The sequence below is a fragment of the Lepisma saccharinum genome, unplaced genomic scaffold, assembly GCF_977018435.1.
Source record: "Lepisma saccharinum unplaced genomic scaffold, izLepSacc3.1 HAP1_SCAFFOLD_384, whole genome shotgun sequence".
Lineage (NCBI taxonomy): Eukaryota > Metazoa > Arthropoda > Insecta > Zygentoma > Lepismatidae > Lepisma > Lepisma saccharinum.
Window position 1 is genome coordinate 84176 of NW_028143091.1, and position 25244 is coordinate 109419.

General features: G+C 38.7%; 3 protein-coding genes across 3 annotated transcripts; 2 read left to right on the forward strand and 1 right to left on the reverse strand.

Annotated features, from left to right (window-relative positions):
• Positions 1 to 9934: 9934 nt before the first annotated feature.
• On the forward strand, positions 9935 to 11035 carry LOC145982746 (uncharacterized). The gene has a single exon (XM_083116116.1). The coding sequence runs from the start codon at positions 9935 to 9937 to the stop codon at positions 11033 to 11035; it is 1101 nt and encodes a 366-aa protein (XP_082972242.1).
• Positions 11036 to 12175: 1140 nt separating this feature from the next.
• LOC145982747 (uncharacterized) lies at positions 12176 to 14959 on the forward strand. Its single transcript, XM_083116117.1, has one exon. The coding sequence runs from the start codon at positions 12176 to 12178 to the stop codon at positions 14957 to 14959; it is 2784 nt and encodes a 927-aa protein (XP_082972243.1).
• Positions 14960 to 20239: 5280 nt separating this feature from the next.
• Positions 20240 to 21985, reverse strand: LOC145982748 (glutamate receptor ionotropic, delta-2-like). The gene is made up of 2 exons (XM_083116118.1): positions 20938 to 21985; positions 20240 to 20259 (listed from the first exon to the last, which is right to left on the reverse strand). The coding sequence occupies exons 1-2, from the start codon at positions 21983 to 21985 to the stop codon at positions 20240 to 20242; spliced, it is 1068 nt and encodes a 355-aa protein (XP_082972244.1).
• Positions 21986 to 25244: the final 3259 nt, after the last annotated feature.

A 25244-nucleotide genomic window follows, 5' to 3' on the forward strand; every position in this document is an offset into this window, starting at 1 on the left:
AAAACATTCAGTAATTCTTGAATTGTACAGCATCCCCAACAAAGAATATGATTCTCCATTTACACCAGATGGCAAAATATATATGCTGTCCCCTGCACAATTTTATTACCAATTTTTTGTTGGGGGCACATTGAGACCAATCAAGATCAAATATTGGCATCAGCCACAGGCACACCACTACCCTACCTTATCAATAACAAATGCTGATAACAAACCAAAAATCACCAGTGTAGAATTGGAGGATTTTACAGACCCCAATACATTAGAAACAGCCTATACTGAAGATGATGGCTCTTTGGAATTTAAAATACATATTGGAGACAAATTATATTTAGAAAATCCTGCAGTCTCAGCTGGTGAACACCCTATAGTTGCAATATTCTTGTTTACATATTATGTCTAGACAAATTATTGTTGATGAATTACACAGACAGGCCAGACATAATTTTAAGAGACTGCCAGTAGTCACAAAGGGCACAGATGATTTATGGCAGAGCGACTTGATTGAAATGGCAAGTGGACAGTTGAAAAACTTAGACAAAATCAACAAGGGCTACAAGTATCTACTCACTGTAATAGACACATTTTCAAAATTTGCCTGGGCTGTGCCACTCAAATCCAAGACTGGAAAATGTGTTACAGAAGCCATCAGAACAATCATCAATCAGAGTGGAAGATCACCGCGCTATTTGCAAACAGATAATGGCAAAGAATTTTATAATTCTGTGTTCCAACAATTTATTAAAAGCCAGGCAATACAACATTATTCGAGTTACAGTTATCTCAAGGCCTCAATTGTAGAGAGATTCAACAGAACCTTAAAAAATCTTATGTATAAACAATTTACCCTGCAAGGTAATTATAAATGGATTAATATTCTTCCAGAACTTCTACATAAATATAACAACTCGGTCCATTCCACAATCAACATGAAACCCTCTGAAGTAACTTCATCTGATGAGCAAAAATTGATCAGCACTGTTTATTATCCTAAATATCAGCCAACAACAAGAAAGGCCAAATACAGGGTAGGTGATCAAGTAAGAATCAGTAAATATAAGCACTTATTCAAGAGAGGCTTTACAAGAAACTGGAGCACAGAATTATTTACAGTGGTTCAAATTAAACCTGGGACCCTTAACACATATATAATAAAGGATCACCGAGGAGAAATTCTCAAAGGCAGGTTCTATGAACAAGAGCTTAGCAAAACTAAACAGCCTCACACATATCTCCTAGAAAAAATTATCCGCAGAAAAGGCAAAAAGTTACTTGTCAAATGGCTAGGACTTCCAGAACACAGCTGGATCGAGGCAAACAAAGTGATAATATGAGCACCTGGGATGTTATAAAAAGGCTGCCAGAACCTGAACAACAGAATAAGAGAAATGGCAAATTGCTACCTGATAATATTAGGTGTCTTATTGTTGGGCCATCTGCTTGTGGTAAAACTACACTAATGGTTGATAATTTTTTATTGGCACCCAACTGGTTAGACTGGAAAAACAGGCACTTGTATATCTTCTCTAAGAGCTTGGAACAATTAAAATATCAGCAGCTGATGAAGCTATATGATGGATTGGATATAGCCACTTTTGAACCAGATGTTAAGCCACTTCATGAATGTCTCGATAATTCTGTTGTTGTGTTTGATGACATTATACTGGATAATCAAAACAAGGTTAGAAATTTCTTTACACAGGGCCGACACAAAAACATTGATTGCTTCTACCTGGCACAGACTTTTTCAAAAATACCGAAGCAACTGATCCGAGACAACAGCAATTTTATATGTGTGTTTCATCAAGACCATACCAACCTCAAACACATACATGATGAATATGTAGGTGGGGACCTGAGCTACAATGATTTTTCTAAGTTTTGCAGCAGGTGCTGGAATCAGGACAGTTATGGGTTTGTCACAATTGATATGACAAGAACACCCAATAGTGGCAAATACAGAAATAAAATCAACAATTTTCTAGACATTGAAACATATATAAATAACCATGAAAAGGCCAATTATTGATGATCTTAAATTAAGAGATTATCTTGTAAAAAGATTTAAGGGATGGAAATCAGAGAACCGAGGAATTTATGAAAAACACAAGCAAACAGAACAGCCTGTAATTGATGCTATTAATAATTTAGGTAAGAATATCAAAACTGTTACAGAGCAAAATCAAAACTTGATCACAGAGCTTGTACCTGTAGCTGCAAGGAACATATTAGATTATCCATTCACCCCACTTTCCAGTATTCATACACCTAGTCCTATTGCTCCTCGAAGAATTGAAGCTACTCAGGATCCTATTGAATTGGGTCTTCTTGCTCAAAAATATTTAACCACACCTAAAGACAATAAAGATGAAGTGTTTGGCTTATATGCTGATACAGAGCTTGATGGCAGCATCATACATAGAATTGGCAATTTCAGAGTAACATTTATGGGAGATGATATAATTGTATATTCAGAATCTCGACTTGGAGAAAAAGGTGCTTTTGTTAAGTACCCCGGCACACCTGGATTGTGGGAATTGATGACTAGGAAAAGACCTGGCAGCTATACAGATCAAGATTATGAGGATTACAAAGAAATATTAATAAAATCAGATGCTCTATACCAGAACAATGATCCCACACAAAAAAGAGTGAAGTCCAGCAGTGGAGCAAAATACAATAATTTAATCAAGCCCATATGGTCACAGATCAAGACTGGCAGTGGAATCAAACAATACAACACCCTGCCTAAAGAATTTGTGTGGGTTGATGATGTCAGGAAACTTGTAGATAGGTTATTGGTGATAGCTGGGGAGGAAAATGCTGGCAACCACAATTTTTACAATGAAAAGGTTGGAATTATGGACATGATAAGCACCAAATTGTCTAATTTTATAGTGAATGACACTAAGGGGATTGGATATCTCATAAAAATTATTAATACTCTACCACCTAAATTTTGGAATATTTCTGAGGGTCGGGGGTTGGTTAATGACATTATAAACAAGCTGCCATTTGAACTACACATTCCAGGCTATCAGTATTGTGGTCCAGGTACAAAATTTGACCATAGATTAAACAGAGGGGATCCTGGTGTTAATCCTTTAGATGCTGCTTGTAGAGACCATGATATAGCATACAACACACATACCGATCTTGACAAAAGACATGTTGCAGACAAGAAATTAGAAGAGGCTGCATTTGGCAGATTTGTAAGCAAAGATGCATCTTTGAGTGAAAAAATAGCAGCATTGGGAACCACCATAGCTATGAGCACCAAACAAAAACTGGGGTGGGGGTTGTGAATATGTATATAATAAACCTACAATGAAGGCCAAGGGTGTTATGTATCAAATACCTTATGCAGGTCTCAAATCTCTTGGGCCTATTGATAGCCTTTTGACCAAAAAGCAGCGCAAGAAAAAAAGCTCTTGTATTGCCAAGGGTCATGGGATGAAATTGTTGCTTAGTACCCCCCAATTAAAAAAATTACAGCAATCAAGAAAAAAATCACATGTGGGGGATTTATATTTACCATCCCTGCCATCTTAGCTGCTCTCGGGGCTGTGGGAAGCTTGGCTGGGGGTTCAGCTGCCATAGCAAAAACAGTAATAGATGCCAAGAAAAATAGGGCAGAATTAGATGAGCAGAAGCGCCATAACCTGGCAATGGAGAAACAGGGCAAAGGTGTTAAGAGAGCCATGAATAAGTTTAAAAAAAACAAGAGCCGCTTACAAACCAAGATATTGAAGCTTTAATCAAGCCACTGGGCATCAAACATTTTAGAGGTGTGTACATGTCTGATTCTTTACCGGAACAACCACTCAACAAAGAGTGTGGCATTGTTAATTTGGATAAGTACAAAAATCAGGGCACTCACTGGATTTGTTATCTTAAATATTTAAAAGATGAGGCATTTGTGTTTGATTCATTTGGAGGTGTTCCACCTGAAAATTTAGTAAAATATCTAAAATCAGCTAATCTTTATTACAATAATGCCCGTGTTCAAAATTTCAAAGATGTTAATTGTGGACATTTGTGTTTATCTGTTCTTAGATATATGTCTCAAATAAATAAACCATCAATTGAAAATTTTCAAAAGGCCTTGTGGTATCTGAAACATCATGGGGGTATTCCATCTCACCAGCCAAAATTCAATATTGAAACTCAAATTACATGATGATATAGTGTATCCCAAAACAATAGCTCTCAGAGCATTTTATGGCATGTACTTGATCCCTAATATTACACATCACAACAACACAATTGCAGTAGGGGATCAAAATATTGTCATCACTCCAGGGCAATATAATCTGTCCACTCTAAATGCTCAATTACCCAGAGGTGTAGTGTTAAGTCAAAATTCTGTCACTCACAGAGTAGAAATTGTATCTGCCACAGAAACAGTGGATCTGGGTACTATAGGAGAGCTGTTAGGCTTTGAGAACAACACAAAACTTGAACCAGCCATCAAACACACTGCTATTAATATACCTAAATTCTTAGCCATAGAGACTCTAAATATTCACTGTAATGTGGCCGAGGGTATGATCACCAAATCAAATGGCATAGGCACTCACAAACAAACTGGGATCATTGCAACATTTAAGCCTAATTCTGAATTTATGGAGCCAATCATCTTCAATCCATCCCCAACATTATATTTTCCTGTGTGTCATAATAGAATAGATTATATTGAATTGATGGTCACTAATGAAAAAGAAGAATTAGTTGATTTTGCTGGAGCCACAACAACTGCAATCATAGAGATTAATATTTAAATAAAAATACATACAAGAAAAAAATGGAAAATATTGAGAGTTATGAGCTACAATCATTCCCTCCAAACAGGAGGACATTTGCAAATTTAAATCAACCCAACACAGAGATTGAGGTTGATCTTGATGTAGGGGATGGATTTATACACCCCCACAGAGCAGATCTATACATAAAATTTGATGTTGTAAAGCTCGATGGAACAGATTATCCGGCAAATTCAAATATAAGACTTGTAGATAATTTTGTGCCACATCTATTCTCTGAAATTGAGGTCAGAAAGCATGGTGTTGTTATAAACAGAGTGGATTATCCCGGCATTACCTCCACAGCTTTGGCCACATTAAAATTATCCAAAACCGAGGCTTCTTACTACAAAATAGGTGGATTTGAGGCTGGTGATAAGATATTATCTAAGAACCACACTGTGCTGTTCCCCATGCGCCTGTTGCCAGGATTCTTCTCAGATTACAAAGATATTATGTGGAAGGGTGGTTTAAGAATCACATTTAGAAGAGCTGCAAATGATAACAATGCTTTGATGAGGTACAGCACAATAAACCCTACAGGGGAAGCTCTGCCTAATACCCTACCAGATGCAGGCAAATGCATTATTCAGACTATGGAGTTAAGAATCCCAGTTGTTGAATATGAGGCCAGCTATGCTCTTAAATACAAAGCAGATATAATAAAAAATCCACAGGTTCCTCTGCAATTTTATACATATCAATGTGTACAGAAGCCCGCAACTGGTTCTTATTATGAATTTGATGCCACAAATTCATTCTCCAGCATTCAATATGACATGCCTGATTTTGTGGTGGTATTGTTTCAGACTGGAAGACACAACAATCAGGAAAAAAATTCAAGTAAATTTGATAGCTGCAACATCAAGAACATATATCTTAAAAATGGCAGAAATGAGGTCTTTCCTAGAGAAAATTACAATTTAGACATGTCCAAGGATGATTTCCTCAAATTATATGAGGCATTTTCGGCATTCAAAAGGGTCACTACTGGCAATACTGACATGTATTACACACCAGATGAATTCAAGGCACAGAGACCCATGTTTGTAATCAACACTTCAAAAAGGAAACAAGTAGTGGTGAATGAAAGAACAAATATTAAAATTATCTGTGAATTCCATGAGGCATTACCTGATGACACCATATGTAGTGTTATTCTCATAGGTGAAAAATCATATGTTTATGATGTAAGAAATGAGAGAGTCACGGAGCAATTCTAGAGGGTCTCTGCAGCAAACCGGAAGTGGACCGGAAGTGGACCGGAAGTAGACCGGAAGTGGACCGGAAGTGGACCGGAAGTGGATCGGAAGTAAATATGTGTGGGTGGGTGTGGGTGGGTGTGGGTGGGTGTAGGTGTGTATGTGGGTATAAGTGGGTGTGGGTGGGTGTGTATGGGTGTGGGTGGCCTAGTTTTAAGTGTGGCCAAAAAAAATATCAAGAGGGGCATATTTTTAACAAATTTATGGACAACAATCTCACAGAAGTGCCTTTTATAAGTATAGGCAAATCAATCTGAGGGGGTTCATACTTTCACGGGAAATTCCCGAGGGCATTTTTACAAAAATCTTGGATTAGACAGGGTTCCACACTTGAGCAAAAAGCTCATATGGGCATGTTGAGCTTGTTTTAAGTGTAGCCAAATCTGCTTGAGGGGGGTTCATACTTTCTCGTCCTGGTTATATCACAAATCCCACTACTTTTATAAATATCTATTGTGCATGTGGCAACCCTGAAATTGAGCCTAACTCTGCACCCAACCCACCAACGGCTTGTGTAAATTGGGTTGCCTAGTTTAAAATGTCGTTGTCCTAAAACGTTTGAGAGACACTGTACAATAATAAAAATACTAATGTGTACGGTATTTTAGTGCAAATAATAAAGATTTGTGAAAAAATGTTTTCTATGTTGTTATTTAGTCTTAAAGCCTTTATTCAAGGTATTTTCAAGTATTACTGGTTTTCTTGGTTACGTCAATACTTGGGTTATTTCCGTTTGCTTTATTATACGAGGCTACAATCACTATCTGTGGACTAAAATCCTCTGATTGAAGCTAAAAGCTTAGGCTGTAAATAGGCACTTAGCATGTACATATATCGACAATTTTTAGGAAAACACGAACCTTACAGAGGATTGTAGGTGATGTAGGCCCACACGCAAGAGCCTTATTAGCCTGCAAGAAGCACTTCTACAGCTAATGCTACGAGGAAATAAGGTTGATTTTTTACTGTTTCACAAGAAGGCTATTATTTACACACCCAATATTTGTTTTTTCAAGTAACTACATGTACCAGAAGCACACAGGCCAACACTAACTAGATTTTGATTTATATCAGGTGCTAAATATAGCAAGAACTATGATTGCATATATTTCTGATAAATGACGCAAAGCAGATTTTCCTATGTAAGTATCTCAAAAGCAGATTTTTCTATGTAAGTATATTTTTTATTGATTGCTTTGTTTAACAGATTAAACAGAAAGACGGCAACATTCGCTAAATGTAGTTCTATACTATACGTGATTGCATGAAAATAACTAGGTCAAGGGGTGACCAACAGTGAGTTGAATGTATATATAGAGGGTTGCTCTCTATTGTTCTCACCTTCGTTGGATTGGCGAAGGAACGCACTTGTGGGCGGTAGAACCTGAACGGGCTCCACCAGGGCATCGGAGACTCGAAGCAGGTGGCTTGGCGGATGAACCCAAGTAGGGTCATAGGCACTAGGACCAATTTGGTCACTGCTTCTTATATGAGGAACCAATTTAGCCCACTCCCAAAATTAACCTAGATTGCTTATAACTTATGAAATTTGAAGTTTGCACAAGATCCGATGACAAAATTTAAAAATTGTAACCGCCCAGACAGGGACTCTAACCCTGGACAGATAGGTTAAAAGCCTAACGCTATACCAACTAAGCTATCTAGGCACAAGGTATTCTTTTCTTGAAAAGTTAGTTATGTTAAGAAATATATTGAAACACTTCAGAATACTCTTGGTCTGGATCGACAGAGAACGAGACAACGTTTCCAAATTTTTACGGACTGAGTGTATTTTACCACTATAGAAGCCTTTACTATATGTAATTCGAAACGCTAGAGTTCAGCTAGCTGACAACTAAGAAGAAAGAGAATATCCGTAGGGGGCATAACCATTAGGTAGAAAAACAAAGATGGTAGTGGTGCTGCACTAGGTTGCATATGTGTCGACATGTTCACTGTGTAGGTGCCGAGGGAACCACATCACAGACAATGTTCAAACTGTCTGCCATTAACTTCCACGCAAAGATGACAACGCCGAATCAACGATTATCTAGTGCGAGCAAACAACCCCGCGGTTTCTGCTATCGTCGCTGCGACGACATAAATGCATGCAACGAGATCCTCGGCTGACACGACAGGTGTTTTGTATACGAGGCCTTTCATTTCTCCTCATAGAAAGAAGTCCAGGGGAGTAATGTCCGGCGATCTGGATCTTGGTCTGGATCGACAGAGAATGAGACAACATTTCCAAATTTTTACAGACTGAGTGTATTTTACCACTATAGAGGCCTTTACTATATGTAATTCGAAACTCTAGAGTTCAGCTAGCTGACAACTAAGAAGAAAGCGAATATCCGTAGTGGCGAGCAAACAACCCCGCGGTGTCTGCTATCGTCGCTGCGACGACATAAATGCATGCAACGAGATCCTCGGCTGACACGAGAGGTGTTTCGTATACGAGGCGTTTCATTTCTCCCCATAGAAAGAAGTTCAGGGGAGTAATGTCCGGCGATCTTGCTGGCGAAGGGCGGTCCACAAAGAAATGCGGCATGGTCTATTCAAAGAAGCACATGGCAGATAAGTGAAGTTGCGGTGTTAAACGCTATGATGAATCGTCCTGACACGAGTACGCGCGCTATAGCCAGTGCCCACAACACCTCCCATGTTAATGTGCGGGGCGTCCTATCCGATGAGGGGATGTACCCTTTCAAACTCCAAAAGTTACAAGACCTTTTACCTCAGGACTTTGACCCAAGTGTGGATTTTTGCCCATGGTTTTTGCATCACATGGAAACTATCCCGAACTTTGTGAACAGGGTGTTGTGGACCGATGAAGCAATGTTCACCAAAACGTGCGTGTTCAATAGTAAAAACAGTTACGTTTGGGATTTTGCAAATCCACATGCAATTCTCGTGGCACACCATCAGCACAGGTTTGCGGTTAATGTGTGGTGTGAGATAGTGCATGACCATTTGATTGGGCCGTACATTTTCCCTGTTCGCCTGTGTGGTGGTACATATTATGCATTTCTTCGTGATGTTTTGCCTGAACTGTTGGAGGACGTGCCCTTGGCCCTGAGGCAAGGACTATGGTTCCAACACGATGGTATACCACCACATTTCGACAAAAATGTGCGTCATTTCTTCAATGGCTTGTTCCACAAGCGGTGTTGTTGGCCCCCACAATGTACTTGGATCCAACATGGCGGCCAAGACATTTTTCTTTATATTTGCCAAATAGGTGTTGGCAACACTTGTCTTCGAGTGCGCAGCAAGTATGGCTGCAGGACGTCGTTTCGTGTCTACAGTTTTATCTCTTGTCATCTGTGTGACAGGGAATGTGTAATGTATGTAAACATATGTGTGTGTCATTAAACATGTAGTTTACATAAGGTGAGTGTCCTTTGCAAATTCACCTACCCAACCACCGAAAGTTTTTGGATACAAATCGGAACGGGGCTCGCTCCCCGACATGGGTCCTCCATAGCCGGATTTGTGACATTCCGTGAAAGTGATTCTAGTGACTTTGTGTTTTTCTACATGCATATTTGTGAACTGTGACTGTGGATTTGTGTGACAAAGACAGTCTCTACACAGAACTTCTTTTCACACTTTTCGTATTTTCTGTTCATTAGTTCCTCGCCCGCGAGACGCGAACAAAGAATCTGACGTCATCAAGGCGTGGTGCTGGCCTAAACAAGCATCTTTCGTTACCAGCGTGTAGTGCAATCCGGTTTGCCAATTTTCTGTCGGTTCTCGGTTCGTGAACGCGTTAAAATGGAGCGAATTCTCGCAGCAAAGACAGTGCTAAAACGTGAGATTACGCGTCTGGAGAATCGTGTCAATTCTGGCACTTTAGACAATGCCACGATGTCTTTGTGTGGTGATAAAGCAACGCAACTATCAAGTGACTGCAAACAACTATTAATCGATCTTGCTGCAAGGGACGCTAGTGACTTCGAAAAGTATGAAGGTGAATTAGGTGTGGAAGAAGACAGACTTGATCAGATTGTCTACAAGCTTCGGTCAGTACAAATAACGGCATCAGGAAGTCTTACATCAGTGACGTCATCATCACGTGACAGCCCACCCCAGCAACAAGTAGGTGAAGTTAAACTACCAAGATTGGAAATTCCTTCCTTCAGTGGATCGCTGGAGGACTGGCTAAGTTTTCATGATTTGTTTAGTGCAAGTGTCGACAAAAACGCGAACTTAAGTGGTGAACAAAAACTTCAGTATTTGAAGGCTTCTCTCAAGGGCGAGGCTGCCTTGCTTATACAATCGTTAGCAGTGACAGATGAAAACTATCAACACGCGTGGGAGTTGTTCAACAACCGCTATTCTAACAAGAGGGAATTAGTTAGCAACACTGTCCAGCGACTGGTGAATCAGCCGCAAGTGAATGAGAACCATCACACAAGTTTACGCCGTCTTATCGACACTACAAATGAGTGCATTCGTGTTTTAAAGGTGCTCGGTGTACCTGTTGAATCTTGGGACGCGATTCTTGCTTATCATACAACAAAAAAGCTCGATTCTGATTCAAGAAAACAATGGGAACTCTCTCTCACGTCGCAAGAAGTGCCTAGTTTTTGCGAGTTGACCCAGTTCCTAGATCAGCGTGCGCGTGCATTGTCGTCAATGGCAAGTGAAAACAACAATCGGCGGAAGGCGGTGAGTCATAATAAGCCTTCAACCTCTTCCTTTGTAACATCAGCTGTTTCCTTCTGCCCGAAATGCCGCACCAAGCAACACAAACTACACAAGTGTGAAGAGTTTCTTCAAATGTCCGTGCAACAAAGGCACAGTTTTGTGAAAGAAAAGGCGCTTTGCTTTAATTGTTTTGAACAGCACAAATTAAGAGTATGTACATCAAACGCGTGTCGCGTCTGTGGAAAATATCACCATACTTTAATTCATTTTGACAAAGCTAACAAGAATGGGCAGTCGACCAGTTCCTCTCCCCCATAAGTGTCGTCTCATGTTGCAGAAAACAAGTTAGTTAAAACCTCTGGTGTACCACTAGTATTGTTATGTACTGCTATTGTTAATGTTAAAAACAAACAGGGTTACTTTCAGCCTTGTCGTGTGCTTCTAGACTCTGCATCGGAAGTGTCCTTTGTGTCTGAGACGTGTTTACAAAGGTTGCAGTTACCTAAGCAACGCACAAACATAAATATTTCTGGCATAACTGAAAAGGGTGTTTACACAGCCAATGCTATAGCCAATGTTCAGTTTCTGTCAAAGTGCAAGACACAACTGTACAGTGTCAGGGCTGTGGTAGTGAAGAAAATTACAGGTAATTTGCCAAGGGTGCAAGCACCAGGGGCGTGCACTTGGTCACACATACAGGGCTTACCCTTAGCTGATCCTACATTTAACGTGAGTGCTCCTGTGGATATTTTACTAGGCTGTGACATTTTTCCTTTATTGTTGGGAAGTGGACGCTGCGTGGGACCTCCTGGTACTCCATCAGCATTAGAAACAGTTTTCGGTTGGGTGTTATCAGGGCAAATTGATGGTAGTGTTGGTAATGCAAATACCAACTCAGTCTCATCTTTCCATGTGTCATGTGATTTAATACTAACGTACGTAATTTCTGGGAACTTGAAGCATTGCCAACCCTTAATCATTTAACGTCAGAAGATAAAAAGTGTGAAGCACATTTCATAGCTACTCACCAACGAGAGAATGGTCGATATGTAGTTAGCTTACCATTTAAGAACAATGATGTGGTGTTAGGGTTTTCAAGAGAAACAGCAGTTAGGAGACTTAAAAGTCAAGAACGCAGACTTTCTCACTCCCCTGAACTTCGTAAACAGTATAATGCTTTCATGACTGAGTATAGAGAACTTAGGCATATGGAACTTATCCCCCCTGAAGAAATACATAAGGTGCCTAGTGAAAGCTATTATTTTCCTCATCATCCTGTATTTAAAGACAGTACGACCTCACCTATTCGTGTAGTTTTTGATGGCAGTTGTAAAACGTCTACAGGTGTTTCTCTTAATGACACTTTAATGATTGGCCCCTAAGTTACAAAGTGATATCATTAGTGTGATATTACAATTCAGAGTACATCAAGTAGCCCTAACTTCTGACATCTCAAAAATGTATAGACAAGTGAAAATTAATCGAAAGGATACAGACTTTCAGAGAATTGTGTGGAGAGAGGATCCTAGTGAACCATTTCAAGACTTCAGATTATTGACTGTCACTTACGGTACTGCTTGTGCACCATACTTAGCTACGAGGTGTCTGCAACAATTACGTGAAGATGAAGGTGCAAATTTCCCCCTTGCTTCAAATGTGTTACTTAATCATGTGTACATAGACGATTTCTTAAGTGGGAGTGATTCTACGGAGGGTGCTATAGAACTTTACCATCAACTAACCCAACTCCTGCTTAAAGGTGGTTTTGAACTTCGCAAATGGTCCTCAAATGATCCTAAGGTGTTAGACAGTATTCCAAGCGAATTGCTTGAAAGAAACGTGCCGTTTCAATTTAATGACAGTGACTGTAAGAAAACATTGGGGATTCAGTGGTGTCCTTCCTTGGATCATTTCTCCTTTAATGTAGTGAGTCCAATTGTGCATTCTGTGTTGACCAAGCGACTTCTCCTCTCAGAGATATCTAAGTTGTTTGATCCTTTGGGCTGGCTATCACCTACCACAGTGAAAGCCAAATTATTGATTCAAGAACTGTGGAAATTAGAACTTGACTGGGATGATGAACTTCCAACTAATGTAGTTGATAAGTGGGTTAGTTACTGCAGTGATTTACCAAATTTGCAAACTATTAGAATTGAACGTTGCATCATTCCAAAAGACTGTATCGAACCTCATTTAGTCGGGTTTTGTGATGCATCTGAAGCAGCCTATGCAGCAGTTGTTTACCTTAGGTGTGTCTGTGCTGATGAACAAGTCCAGGTTAAACTTGTTGCCTCAAAAACAAGAGTGGCTCCTCTGAAAAAGATAACACTTCCACGACTGGAACTCTGTGCTGCATTATTGTTGGTTCGCCTCATTACTTATGTGCAAAAAGAATTGCCAGTCAACCTCACAACTGTTACCTCCTATTCGGACTCCAAAATAGTTTTAGCTTGGATAGCTTCATGTCCTAGTCGTTGGAAAACTTTTGTGGCGAATCGGGTCTCTAAAATACAAGAGGAAGGTGATATAAAGTGGTGTCATGTCAGCAGTAAAGACAATCCTGCTGACTGTGCTAGTCGTGGGATTCCCCCTTCCAGCTTATTGACACATTATTTATGGTGGCAAGGGCCTCCATTTTTACATGAGCTACAATTGCTTGAAAACAAGTGTGACATACAAGAATGTAGTGAAGTGAGTGTAGAACAGAAGCAGTCTGTTGTAAGCCTTGTGTCAACACAAGACAACCCATTATTTGAGAGATATTCTTCTCTAAATAAACTGCAACGTGTAAGGGTCTGGTGTAAACGGTTCATTTTCAATGCCCGCAACAAAACCAACAAACTGCATGGTCCATTGAGCACAAAAGAGTTGTGGGACACACTTCTGGTGTTAGTGAATATTGTGCAACAGAGTGAATTTGCCAGTGAAATTAATGCTCTTAACAATGGTTTACCCATATCTTCAGGGAGTACCTTGCATAGTTTAAATCCATTTTTTGATGAACTAGGTGTTCTCAGGGTGGGCGGCAGATTGAAACACAGTAACATTCCATACAGTGCCAAGCATCCTATTTTGCTACCCAAAAAGCATAGATTAACAGACTTAATTATTGCATATGAGCACATTGTTCTTTTGCATGCAGGGCCACAACTGGTTCTTGCAACTCTACGCCAGAAATTTTGGATAATTCATGGTCGTGACAGAGTGCCTCAATTAGTGAAAAAATGTGTGACGTGCCATAGATATAATCCCACCATATCAAAACAACTAATGGGAAACTTGCCATCACCAAGAGTAACAGTTAATAGGCCATTCTTACAATGTGGAGTGGATTACGCTGGACCAGTAATTCTTAAGGAAACGAGTGGTCGTTCTCGTCGAAGTTACAAAGGCTACATCGCATTGTTTATTTGCTTTTCCTCTAAGGCTATTCATCTTGAAGTAGTGAGTAGTGCAACCTCTGCAGCCTTTTTAGCTGCTCTTAGAAGATTTGTGTCTCGACGAGGAAAGCCAAATGACATGTACAGTGACTGTGGTACTACGTTTGTTGGTGCAAACAAAGAGCTAAAAGACATCTTAAAAACTGTGAACAATTGCAAGCACAATGAAGAAATAGCTAATAATCTGAGCAGTTTGGGAATACAATGGCATTTCAACACACCTCTAAATCCTCATGCAGGAGGATTATGGGAAAGTGGAATAAAATCAGTGAAATTCCATCTTAAAAGAATTGTGGGAAATACGTTGCTCACATTTGAAGAATTGTGCACTGTGTTAGCACAGATTGAAGCGTGTTTAAATTCGAGACCACTCACAGCCATTTTCAGTGACCCAAATGATATGCAAGCTCTTACTCCAGGACACTTTCTGATAGGAGATGCATTGGTGTCAGCGCCAGAAAGAGATCTTACCACATATAAACTTAACAGACTTTCACGGTGGCAACTTACACAAAATTTGATGCAACATTTCTGGAAACGTTGGTCTCGAGACTATCTCACCCAGATGCAACAACGTTCGAAGTGGAGAACACAACAGAAAAATCTTCAAGTTGGTGATTTAGTTCTCATCAGAGATGATCAGCTTCCTCCACAGCAATGGAAACTTGGAAGAATATGTGAGGTTCATCCAGGTACTGATGGACTCGTAAGGACTGCAACAGTGAAAACCAGTACCGGCAATTACAAAAGACCAATTGTAAAGCTATGTCTTCTGCCATTTAATAATGATTGTGAAAATTGAAAAATTGAACATTTGCATTCAATAATTTCAAATAGTTCTAGTGTACAATATGTGTAAAATTGTTTTTCATATTTTTTGTTTGCAGTGTACCATTTAATTTTTTATTTTTTGAAATTATATATTTCAAGGTGGGCGGTATGTTGGCCCCCACAATGTACTTGGATCCAACATGGCGGCCAAGACATTTTTCTTTATATTTGCCAAATAGGTGTTGGCAACACTTGTCTTCGAGTGCGCAGCAAGTATGGCTGCAGGACGTCGTTTCGTGTCTACAGTTTTATCTCTTGTCATCTGTGTGACAGGGAATGTGTAATGTATGTAAACATATGTGTGTGTCATTAAACATGTAGTTTACATAAGGTGAGTGTCCTTTGCAAATTCACCTACCCAACCACCGAAAGTTTTTGGATACAAATCGGAACGGGGCTCGCTCACCGACAGGTGTATTGATAGGGGCTGGCCTGTGCCGTGGCCAGCAAGATCGCCGGACATCACTCCCCTGGACTTCTTTCTATGGGGAGAGATGAAACGCCTCGTATACGAAACACCTGTCGTGTCGGCCGAGGATCTCGTTGCACGCATTCATGTCGTCGCAGTGACGATAGCAGATACCGCGGGGTTGTTTGCTCGCACTAGACAATCGTTGATTCGGCGATATCATCTCTGCGTGGAAGTTAATGGCAGACAGTTTGAACATCGTCTTTGATGTGGTTCCCTTCGCACCTCCACTCTGCACATAGTGAACATGTCGAAACATATGCAACCTAGCGCAGCACCACCACCATCTTTGTTTCTCTACGTAATGGTGATGTCCACTACGGATATTCGCTTTCTTCTCAGTTGTCAGTCTCCACATATCACTTTCCGTGGATAACACATCTTGCTAAACCCTTCCCTAACCCCATGACTTCAACAGACCCATTCGCTTCCTTTGGGGAATCCCTTGCGCATCAACTTCACACATGTGCCATGTGCTTTTTTGAATAGAGCATGCCGCATTTCTTTGTGGAACGCCAAACGTCGTGGTCATATTGTTGGCCGTTGTGCCACTATTTCCTTGTAAACATAATTTTCCCACTTTTTCCCACTTTAATAACTCCGAATAGGTGCAGTTTTCAGCATTTCGTCACATGAACTTTTGTGTTTATTTTCACTTGTAGAAACACCTCCTAAGCGTTGGAAACGAACTTTAGTAACACCCTGTGTATATATAACCTCCTCCCCGGAAATTATATTACAAATACGACACTGAGTGGAATCCCCCCCCCCCCGAAAGCAAAAAACTTAATTCGCACGCTGCTCATGGCAGTGACGAAACAATGATGACAACAGCTGTCGAATCAAAGTCTACTTTCTATTGATAACGTTAAATAAAAATCCGATGGTTGTCGCTACGTGATGGGAAGAAACACAAGAACACTGATGCCAGATCTTACCTCATGATCCTCTTAAGCAGTGGTTTTCAAACTTTTTCCTCGTTGTACCCTTTAGTCGTAACTAAACGTCTAATGTATCCCCACCATAGGTTTTCTCCGCAATAGTGGATTTTGGGGAAATTTTTTGCCTGTCTGATTGGTGAGGCGTTTGTTTTTTATATGTTGGAGGCGTATATCTACAATAGAGCAAAATGCCATTCGGGCTGCATGTGAAAAAATGGTAAGCAAATAAACATTTGAGTCCTACATTTAATATTTTATTGGGTGTTCCTACGTTTGTAATCTTTATGATTAATTACAAAAATAAAAATGTATGCAACAAAGTATATAAAAAACTTTAATTTTCATATTTTTTTCAGAGTTGACGAAAATGTAAACAAAAATAAGTTTGTAAACAAACTGTTAAGCACAAATTTGTAGTTTTTATTGTAAAACTTCAGAGTTTCTAGTGAGAAGAATGTGCCTGCATAGCCTGACACAGGTCCATGATGTTTGATTGTGCACTTGAAACTTTCAGGCAGAGATTCGGCTCTAAATTTAGTCTATCATAGATTTCAAACGAGTATTTTATTCCAAAATATATGAAATAAAGATGAGAGGTGTCAGTGACAAAATCAACTTTATTTTCCTGTTGAGTGTTCAAGCTATGAAGTCTGAAACATTGAAGTCTGCTCTTCACACCTGCAGCAAAAATGTTGTATTTTGTATATTGTCGACATTTCTCTTCCGAGCTGATCGCATAGCCCCTTCAAGTTGCGTACCACAGTTTGAGAACCACTGCCCTAAAGCATTTCAGGTTGAAATTCTCAGTGGTGTGAAGAACATAATATTCTTTACTTGAATCAATATCATAACTCGTAATCTCCTTCAGTGATGAACCACGATTTACGTAGGACTATCTTTTCACACTCCACACGCAAATATGGATATTTTATATATCTGCAGGTACGTGCGTGTACGCCATATATATATTTCGTGTGTGGCTACTATTATAGATTAAACTAGAGATAATATCTGCAGACAACAGCTGGAATATGATATTTAACCGGCTGTGCTTATTTTAAAACTTTGGGACGGACACTTATGAAGATTATGTTTGGAAAATTAAACTCCGTGCAATAATATAAAGTCGGTCTTATATTTTCACACCTCATCCACTTTTGTCAAGTTTGCTCCCGCACTATGCTAAATCTTATCTGCCAAGGCAGAGTAAACTGTCTTTGCCCCCCCCCCCCCCCCAGTTTTGGTACCTTGTGCTCCCAGTTTTGGAACCCAATTGCCGCCACTGCCCAATGGTATTTCAAAACAGATACATTATATGAAAATATATATTTTTAGGTTGTTAAGGAGGGCTCTTGAACAGTATTGGATACATATGTGTGTGCGTTTTAACGTCTCTAAAACTAGTATTGCTTTTTCGTTTGTTTTCTGTAGGTAATTCAACAACTTTGCACAGGGTGCACAGGGGTCACAGGTCTGTGCAAGCTCCTTTGCCTGTGGTTCCACCGTAGTGGCATTCCACAAGAGTATCACAACAAAAGCTTGACAAGCAATTGAATCCTGAGATGATGGTGGCAGTGGCCACCGAAATTAATAGAATTAATTTTTCTATTAATAAATTAATAGAAAAATATGACAGATAACTGAGTATGCACTTTCAGTGTATTAAAATAATTCTAGATTTTTTAGAAATTATTTTAGTTTTGAGTAGTATGTATTTATAAAAGATTGTATATTTCTTTCCCCCAAATGATGAAAAAAGTGATGGTCAAAAGTGGTGGTTCAGATATTGAAGAACAGAAATCACATAATTGCTAGCATGTATATAGTTTTGTAATTGTAGGGAACGTCAATGATACCACAGGTCTACAGTAATTCACCTTTACAATTAAAATGTGTTATTATTTAATCTTAAATTTAATAAAATATTAAATTTTACTACTAATGCAGGACACAAATTCAGTATAATATTATAAAATATTTCATTCACAGGGAGATCATAAAATTCACCAAATAAGTGAACATGATTAGCAAAGAGTTTTTATATTGAAAGGAATAATAAATAATAAAATGATAGCAGAAATATATGTCCAGAAATAAGATATACCGAAATGTAAATATGCCATAAATTCAGTTCATAAAAGAAGAATTGTTCATTTCCAAAGTGCTTCCTTTTATTTACCCTAGTTGTAAAATATTACAAAAAAACTAACATGTGTATATACTCAAAGATTTTGCTTAAGGTTCAAGATAACAGTAAGTTTTTCAAAGTCGATGATATCTTTTTTTTAACAGCAGTTTGTCATTTTCTACATTTCTCGGTCTCTGAACCTCATGGAATTATTTTGAAAAATCAATATTTTTAGGACTTTAATATGCATAAAATTAATGTTATGGAAACTTCTAAGAAGGAAAATAATGTATCAATTGGGCAAAGACAGGCAGGTTTGGTGTCAAATCTTGTCTGTGTCTGATCAAAGAAAATACTAAAACGGACATATTTATTTATACAGAGTGTACCAGAAATGACAGCGCAAACAGTGAAAATTACACAATAATGAAGCAAAACGTCTCTGTAAATATGGGGTTGCAAAGAAACCGTTTGAGAGATAATTGTGAATGTATGGTTATGATCTGCCACTGACTTGATTGTTTGTACACATCGTATGCTTGTCACTTTACATGTGGCGTACCTGTTCTGCCTTCCACCCTGTACAGGACGTATGGTTTGTTTACAATGCCCCCTTTTGGCAGTGTTCAGTTTTAAACAAAGAAATCTCGGAGTGCACAAGGAGACAATCATTTTATTCTTCTACTATCATGTACTTTTCACCATTTCAGTTTGCGCTATCACTTCTGGTACACTGTGTATATTGTTAGCATACAAATCACCCTTCTGGCTAATAGTTTGCCATTATGTAGCAGGAGAGAAACACCTTCCCTTAGCTATGTAAATTGCTAGAATTAATGTGACCTTCCCAAGCACATACAGTGTGACAAAAAGTCCAGGCCCAAATTATTTTTGAGGAGGTACATGACAAAGACAAAAACTTTTGTTGTTAAATACTACATTGACCATTATCTTGGAAAGCTACCCTATTGAGATGCCTGTCACCTATTTTCATGTTTCTTAGAACAGTGGCTCTCAAGCTTCGTGAACCCGCAGCCTGATTAATTCGTAAACACCTTTCAATTTTTTAAAACCTACGTATTACATTAATTAATACGTACCCTTGAAATGTAATATTAATTAATAAATTATGGCATAATCATAGAGAGTATTAGTTCGATTATGTCTAGGCTTGTTGACAAACATAAAATTTGGTTTAAATTTGTTGACAACTGGATCTAATGGAATCTTTTAGTTTCCTCTGGCCAATATCATTAATGAATTAAGTAAGTGCTAATTTTCATTGCCATGTTCCATTTCGGACACCGAAAAATTCCAATTAATCAGAGTATTTCAACTTCAATAAATTTGTTATTGAAAATTGCTGCACAAACAAAATTGGCTACAGTGCCCTTCCATCAACCTCCAAATTTGGAGGCGGGATGAAACACAGTCTGGTTAATGTAGTGTAAGAGTTCAGTTGACAGCAGATGCCGACTCTCTACCATGGCCCAAGGAGACCGAACCCAACGTGGAAACTGAGCAGATACCCTGATTCGATCCTCTGACCAAATGAATATGCTGTGCAGCAAATTAATCAATCAATAATGAACATTCTCATGCAGACACTGACAATATTACCCAGCGCCAATTTAAAACTTCTCAACAACAGACAAGGTGAGAAACAATAATTAAGAAGTAATCAATGTACTCTCACATATTTCTGCTGGGATGTTAAGGAATGTCTGCCGTCTCTGTTAAGATAAATTTTACTGTATTAGGTTATACACAAGCTCAAAATTATTTGAAGTACTTTCATATCTCCCAGAATATCATATCAGTGTGTGTCTGCTAGAACTCTATATATTTGATAAATCACTATGTTGAAAATAGAGGGACAGTTGTAAAAATAGAAAACCCTAGGAAATGCGACCACGCCACATTATGCAAGATTTTAATATGTTATTTTGAAATAAGTCTGATCTGTATCGTAGATATACTGGGTGAGTCTTTTAAAAGAGGCCCCGTGGAAAATGTGCTCCTTGTTTGTAGGCAACCCTGGTACACCGAAGAGAAGAGCGGGGCAAAGAACAGTCCAGGATATGTCATGTCATGTCATGTTGTCGAATATGCTTGGCACCGATATCCTGGACTGTTCTCTAACCCGCTCTTCTCTTCGGTGTGCCAGGGTTGCCTACATGCAAGGAGCGCATTTTCCACGGGGCCTCTTCTAAAAGACTCACCCAGTATATTCTAATTAAAGCAGTTCATTGCAGTGTATGTCTCTGTTTTCACATGATGTGTTTTATATATCTTCCAGAGAAGTTCAATTATGAACGTGATTAGCGCAAAGATATTTCCAAACATAAAAACATAGAAACCAGCCTCCAAGTGCCTTAGTGACATTACCGTATTTGCATTGCAAGACTTACCACTGGGCTTTAAATTCATGATAGAATTGTGATACCATTTCAGGTAGAGGCCAGCCTCATGTATTCTCCTTATGAGCACATTGAAGCGAGATACAAAAGGAGATCCCTTTGGAACGCCAATGCCGCTCAACAAGGTTCCAAGGTTTTCCTTCACCATATGGAACGGTTTGGTGCAGCTGTTGCACGTGGGGAGTTTCAACACATGATACTCCAGAGTGGGTTTCGAACCTACAATTGCCGAGTCTCTAAACGTCATCATACTCTTCATGTGCGCTGGGTAGTTTCCGTCCACTGTTTCATACCTGTCGTACAGAGTCCTCAAGTCAGTATCTGACATGATGTTCAAGAAGCTACGAAACAACATGACCCCCTTGATCTGTATACCCGTTTTCGCCACTGCTCTGACGGTGTCAAGATCTGGATAATATTTTGGAACAGTTAACACGCTCACAATACTCCCATCGTAAATAGAGTTTGTGAGCAAGCTGAAGTATACCCATATGAAGAAGTTCAAACGATTTGGGTTGTCCCTTGGTTGAGGCACTGACATGCTTAAAAATACACTATACTGCTTCAGGACCACCTCGCCAACACTTTTCACTTTCACCAGCGCAAATATTTGGAACACCCTAGTGAGTAAAATGCTTAGAATAAGCATTGAGATAATAGCTACGTACACTCCTTTGCTATATATACGAATCATAGCTACAAGATGGGAAAGTTCTTGTCCCCTTGGCACCAAAATCTTAACAGGATTTAACTCAATATATTCTGCATACTCTATTACTTCATACCTATCTTTAAGAAACCCTAAGGACAAATAGGCCATATCAGCTCTCTTGTATACAAGATCACCCATTGCATATGTCCAAGTTCCATTGTCAAGTTTATGCCCTACATTCCACCAACCGTGAGCGAACATGTTCTTAGGTGTATAGTTCATGTAGTGGCTAAGGGCATCAAATATTTCTGTATAGTAACCTACAAACTTCTTCTCGCCTTGGGGTGTTTTCATAAGCGAAAGGTGAGGTGGAATTTCAGAGTACATACTGGTTGTCTTTAGTACGTACTTGTGAAGGTTCTTTGTTTTACAGGAAGAGTATGCTGTTCTGAACACCTCCGAAGCTTTGTCCAATGTTTCCCAGGTTACAGTCTTCTCATAAGTTATATTTAGATACGGATTATATGATAACACACGCAGTAAAGCATAGTTTTCATGATTATCTACATTCAGAGGAAATTGAATGTATATCAAAGCAACTCTCAGAATGAACTTTTTCCATAATGTTTGGAATATAAACCTTGCATTTTCTTCAACGTTACTGCGAGAAGACACGAAGAATACAAGAAACATTCCCCTATTGTTGAAATATGGATACTGTTGCATTTTATTGACAAGCTGATAAATGTCTTTATCACTGTCAAGAATGATCATTACAACATTGTTCAATTGATACTCATTATGGATTAGTAGTGGTGTAAACTCAAGGTTTGCAATGGAAAATGATGCATCCATTGTCCTAATAACTTCAGATGAGAGTAAAAGCTGAATTTCATCTTCAGCCGTGAGGAAAATACTAATAAATTTACCATGGAAATATTTTCTGCAAAGTGTCACAAGGGAACGTGACAATCCTTCAGTTATATCAATGGTATGTATGTAATGCAGCTTTGAATTACACTTGTATGCATTCAGAAGTACAAGAATGATCCACACCTTTGAGGCCCAACGTAGAGAAGCCATCATATTTCAAATGGTTAGTCCTCTTCTTGAAGCACCTTCACTTGTTCTTTTAGATTGATCTGAAATGATACAAAACATAATATTTAGCAAGACGTGAATACTTAATTCAGGTTATATATTTTTCAAATTAACTGGTAAAGTGTATTGATAAAGAGTTTAGAATTAAAGTTGTCAGATACATCACGAACGTAGCGCCAGTCGTGGAGACTCAACAATTAATGAATTAATGTAGTTAAAGTAGTCGTGAATTTGAAATATCCTTAATTGTGTTTGCTGATTGAAAATAGCGTCTGTGCGTAACTGAAATTCAAACTAGATGTAACCAGTAACTATATATAGGAATAGTAAAATGTTTCCAAAGTGTAGTATAAATTCATTTTATGCCATAGTACCGGCTGGCCGGAATTAAAGTTACCCAACTCAGAGCCCTCTGTAGCCTGTTTGAGGCATCGTAGAACTCTGAAATTTGGTGAATCCACTATGCATACCATGGGGAAGAAGATGGCGATCAAAAGAAAATTGTTCAATTTTCCGCCACCAGGTTGAAATGTGGCGCTGTACTTCCATGATTGGTTGTACAAATAATCACGTTAAGTGATTAGCTGAGTTATTAATTAGAAAGACTTTTTTTAGTGAAAGTGAATTTGTAGTAAAAATATTCTTGTTCGTTGTTGAGTGGCACCTCCTAAGTGAACTGCATTTCAGCATCCTCCCCAGTTTTAGCCCTAAGATCTGGACTTCAGTCGTTGAACAAGAAAAAGTAAGGTATTTCATCATGGCAGAGAAAATGTCATCATTAACAAACTTTCTGTTCAAGGGTGGTTTGTTTATTTGATGCCTACTTTATTAAGTTAGTGTCGCTTCTCTGATGCAGGAGAAGCTACAATCTTTCGAAGCTCCCTACTGTTGTAATTGAACAGTTTAGAGTTATGGCACACTGAGGCAGAAAGGAACTCAAAATAAAGACCCTTCAGCAGCTGCTTGCAATGGTTGAAATATTTAAAATTTCCTTTTATGAACTTTATAAGCTATGTGTTATTGAAATGTGCACACACCCATCAATGGCTGCTTACGGCAAATCAAGTGTTGCCTTCGTAATCGAATGGTAATGAGAGGTTGAATGCTATATCTATTCTGCTCTTTGAGAAAGAGCTTGCAAAATCTTTAGATTTAAACAAGCTTGTAGCTGCTCATAGAAACAGGCATACCTTATCGTAGTTTCTTGCTGTGGTTATTTTCTTATTTGAACAAAAAGTACTCACATTCTTTACTTATAAAGAGTGTTACGTGTAGAATTTATACATATCCAGCGAGTTGATAATGAGTCTATTTTTATGGTGTACTTTGTTTACTGCTAATATGAATAGTAAGTATGTGATACCATTCCTCTCGATAATGGCTTAGGAAAAGAAAACAATACAATTATTGCATTTTAATTGACATAAAAGATTCATGCCTTTGGAACAAACATAACATGTCAGTGATTTATCTTTGGATTTGACTGTATGTCACTGGTAAAATTATACCGTAATAAAGTATGACACAATTACCATTTAGCCGATATTTGTTAGCCCCCCGAGAATTTGACTCCGAAATCTGTAGCCCCCCACTAATTTTAGGCTGGCGCCGTCACTGATGAAGGGACACTCACAAAGAACAGGCCAGGACTCGAACACGGGATATTATTATTATTATTATTATTATTATTATTATTATTGGTATGGATAAACATTAAACGTTACCTCATAATGTTGTACCAATTATGCTGATTTGTTAGCTGTACGCATTAAGAAACAATATTTCGATTTGTATCAAAAGTAAGTTACGAACTTAGGTTTTAGTGAAATACAGATTTATATTAGTTTCAAGCAGCATGCTTGTCAATTTATTAATATCACAAACAACATCAAAGCAAATCTCAGTATTTGTTCTTTACACGAGGATTGGAATATAAAACGCTCATTGTCTTCATTTATCGCCAAGTGTAGAAATGTAGAAAGGAAGACATTTTGCTCTGTTGTTGACACCTTCTTAACACATTAAGATTAATGATCTGTTTACTCGTATCTAAGATAAGTACAGTAATATTCGATCGATACTCATAGATTAATGACGTCGTTGAGTAGACCTACTCATGCAGCATATCGAAAACAATGTACTTTCAAAGCGTTCAACAACAGCACCAAGCAGAAGACAAGTAAATTACTTTTTTAATCTTCAAGTTTTTTGAGAGGTGGGAAACGGTTTAACTGTCGTGTTTTCATTAATTAATCTGAAAGCAAGATGAACATATCCAACAAAGCACATACGTAAATATGTTCAATAGTGATGCACTATCCATATATCATAAACGTAACAACTGAACACGCATACCACATTTGTGGTAATTGCTTGTTTCGAGCTGCTGCGTAGCCGAATGGTTAGCCTTCTCGCCACAGCATCGTAAGAGCAATTGTAGAGCTACTTGTTTGGAAAGCAGAACTTTGGCAATGTAGTAGAGGAAACGAACGGGGAAAAAGGGCCTAACCCGGAAATAATTGCAACACAAATATTTTTTGAGCCA

Bases quoted from the DNA above. Each gene is read 5' to 3' on its own strand.
- LOC145982747 (XM_083116117.1), top strand. From the start codon at position 12,176: ATGTATAGACAAGTGAAAATTAATCGAAAGGATACAGACTTTCAGAGA.
- LOC145982746 (XM_083116116.1), top strand. From the start codon at position 9,935: ATGTCTTTGTGTGGTGATAAAGCAACGCAACTATCAAGTGACTGCAAA.
- LOC145982748 (XM_083116118.1), bottom strand. From the start codon at position 21,985: ATGTACTCTGAAATTCCACCTCACCTTTCGCTTATGAAAACACCCCAA. The intron at 20,260-20,937 runs GTAAGTCTTGCA...TTATCTTAACAG, and splicing joins CATGAATTTAAAGCCCAGTG to AGACGGCAGACATTCCTTAA.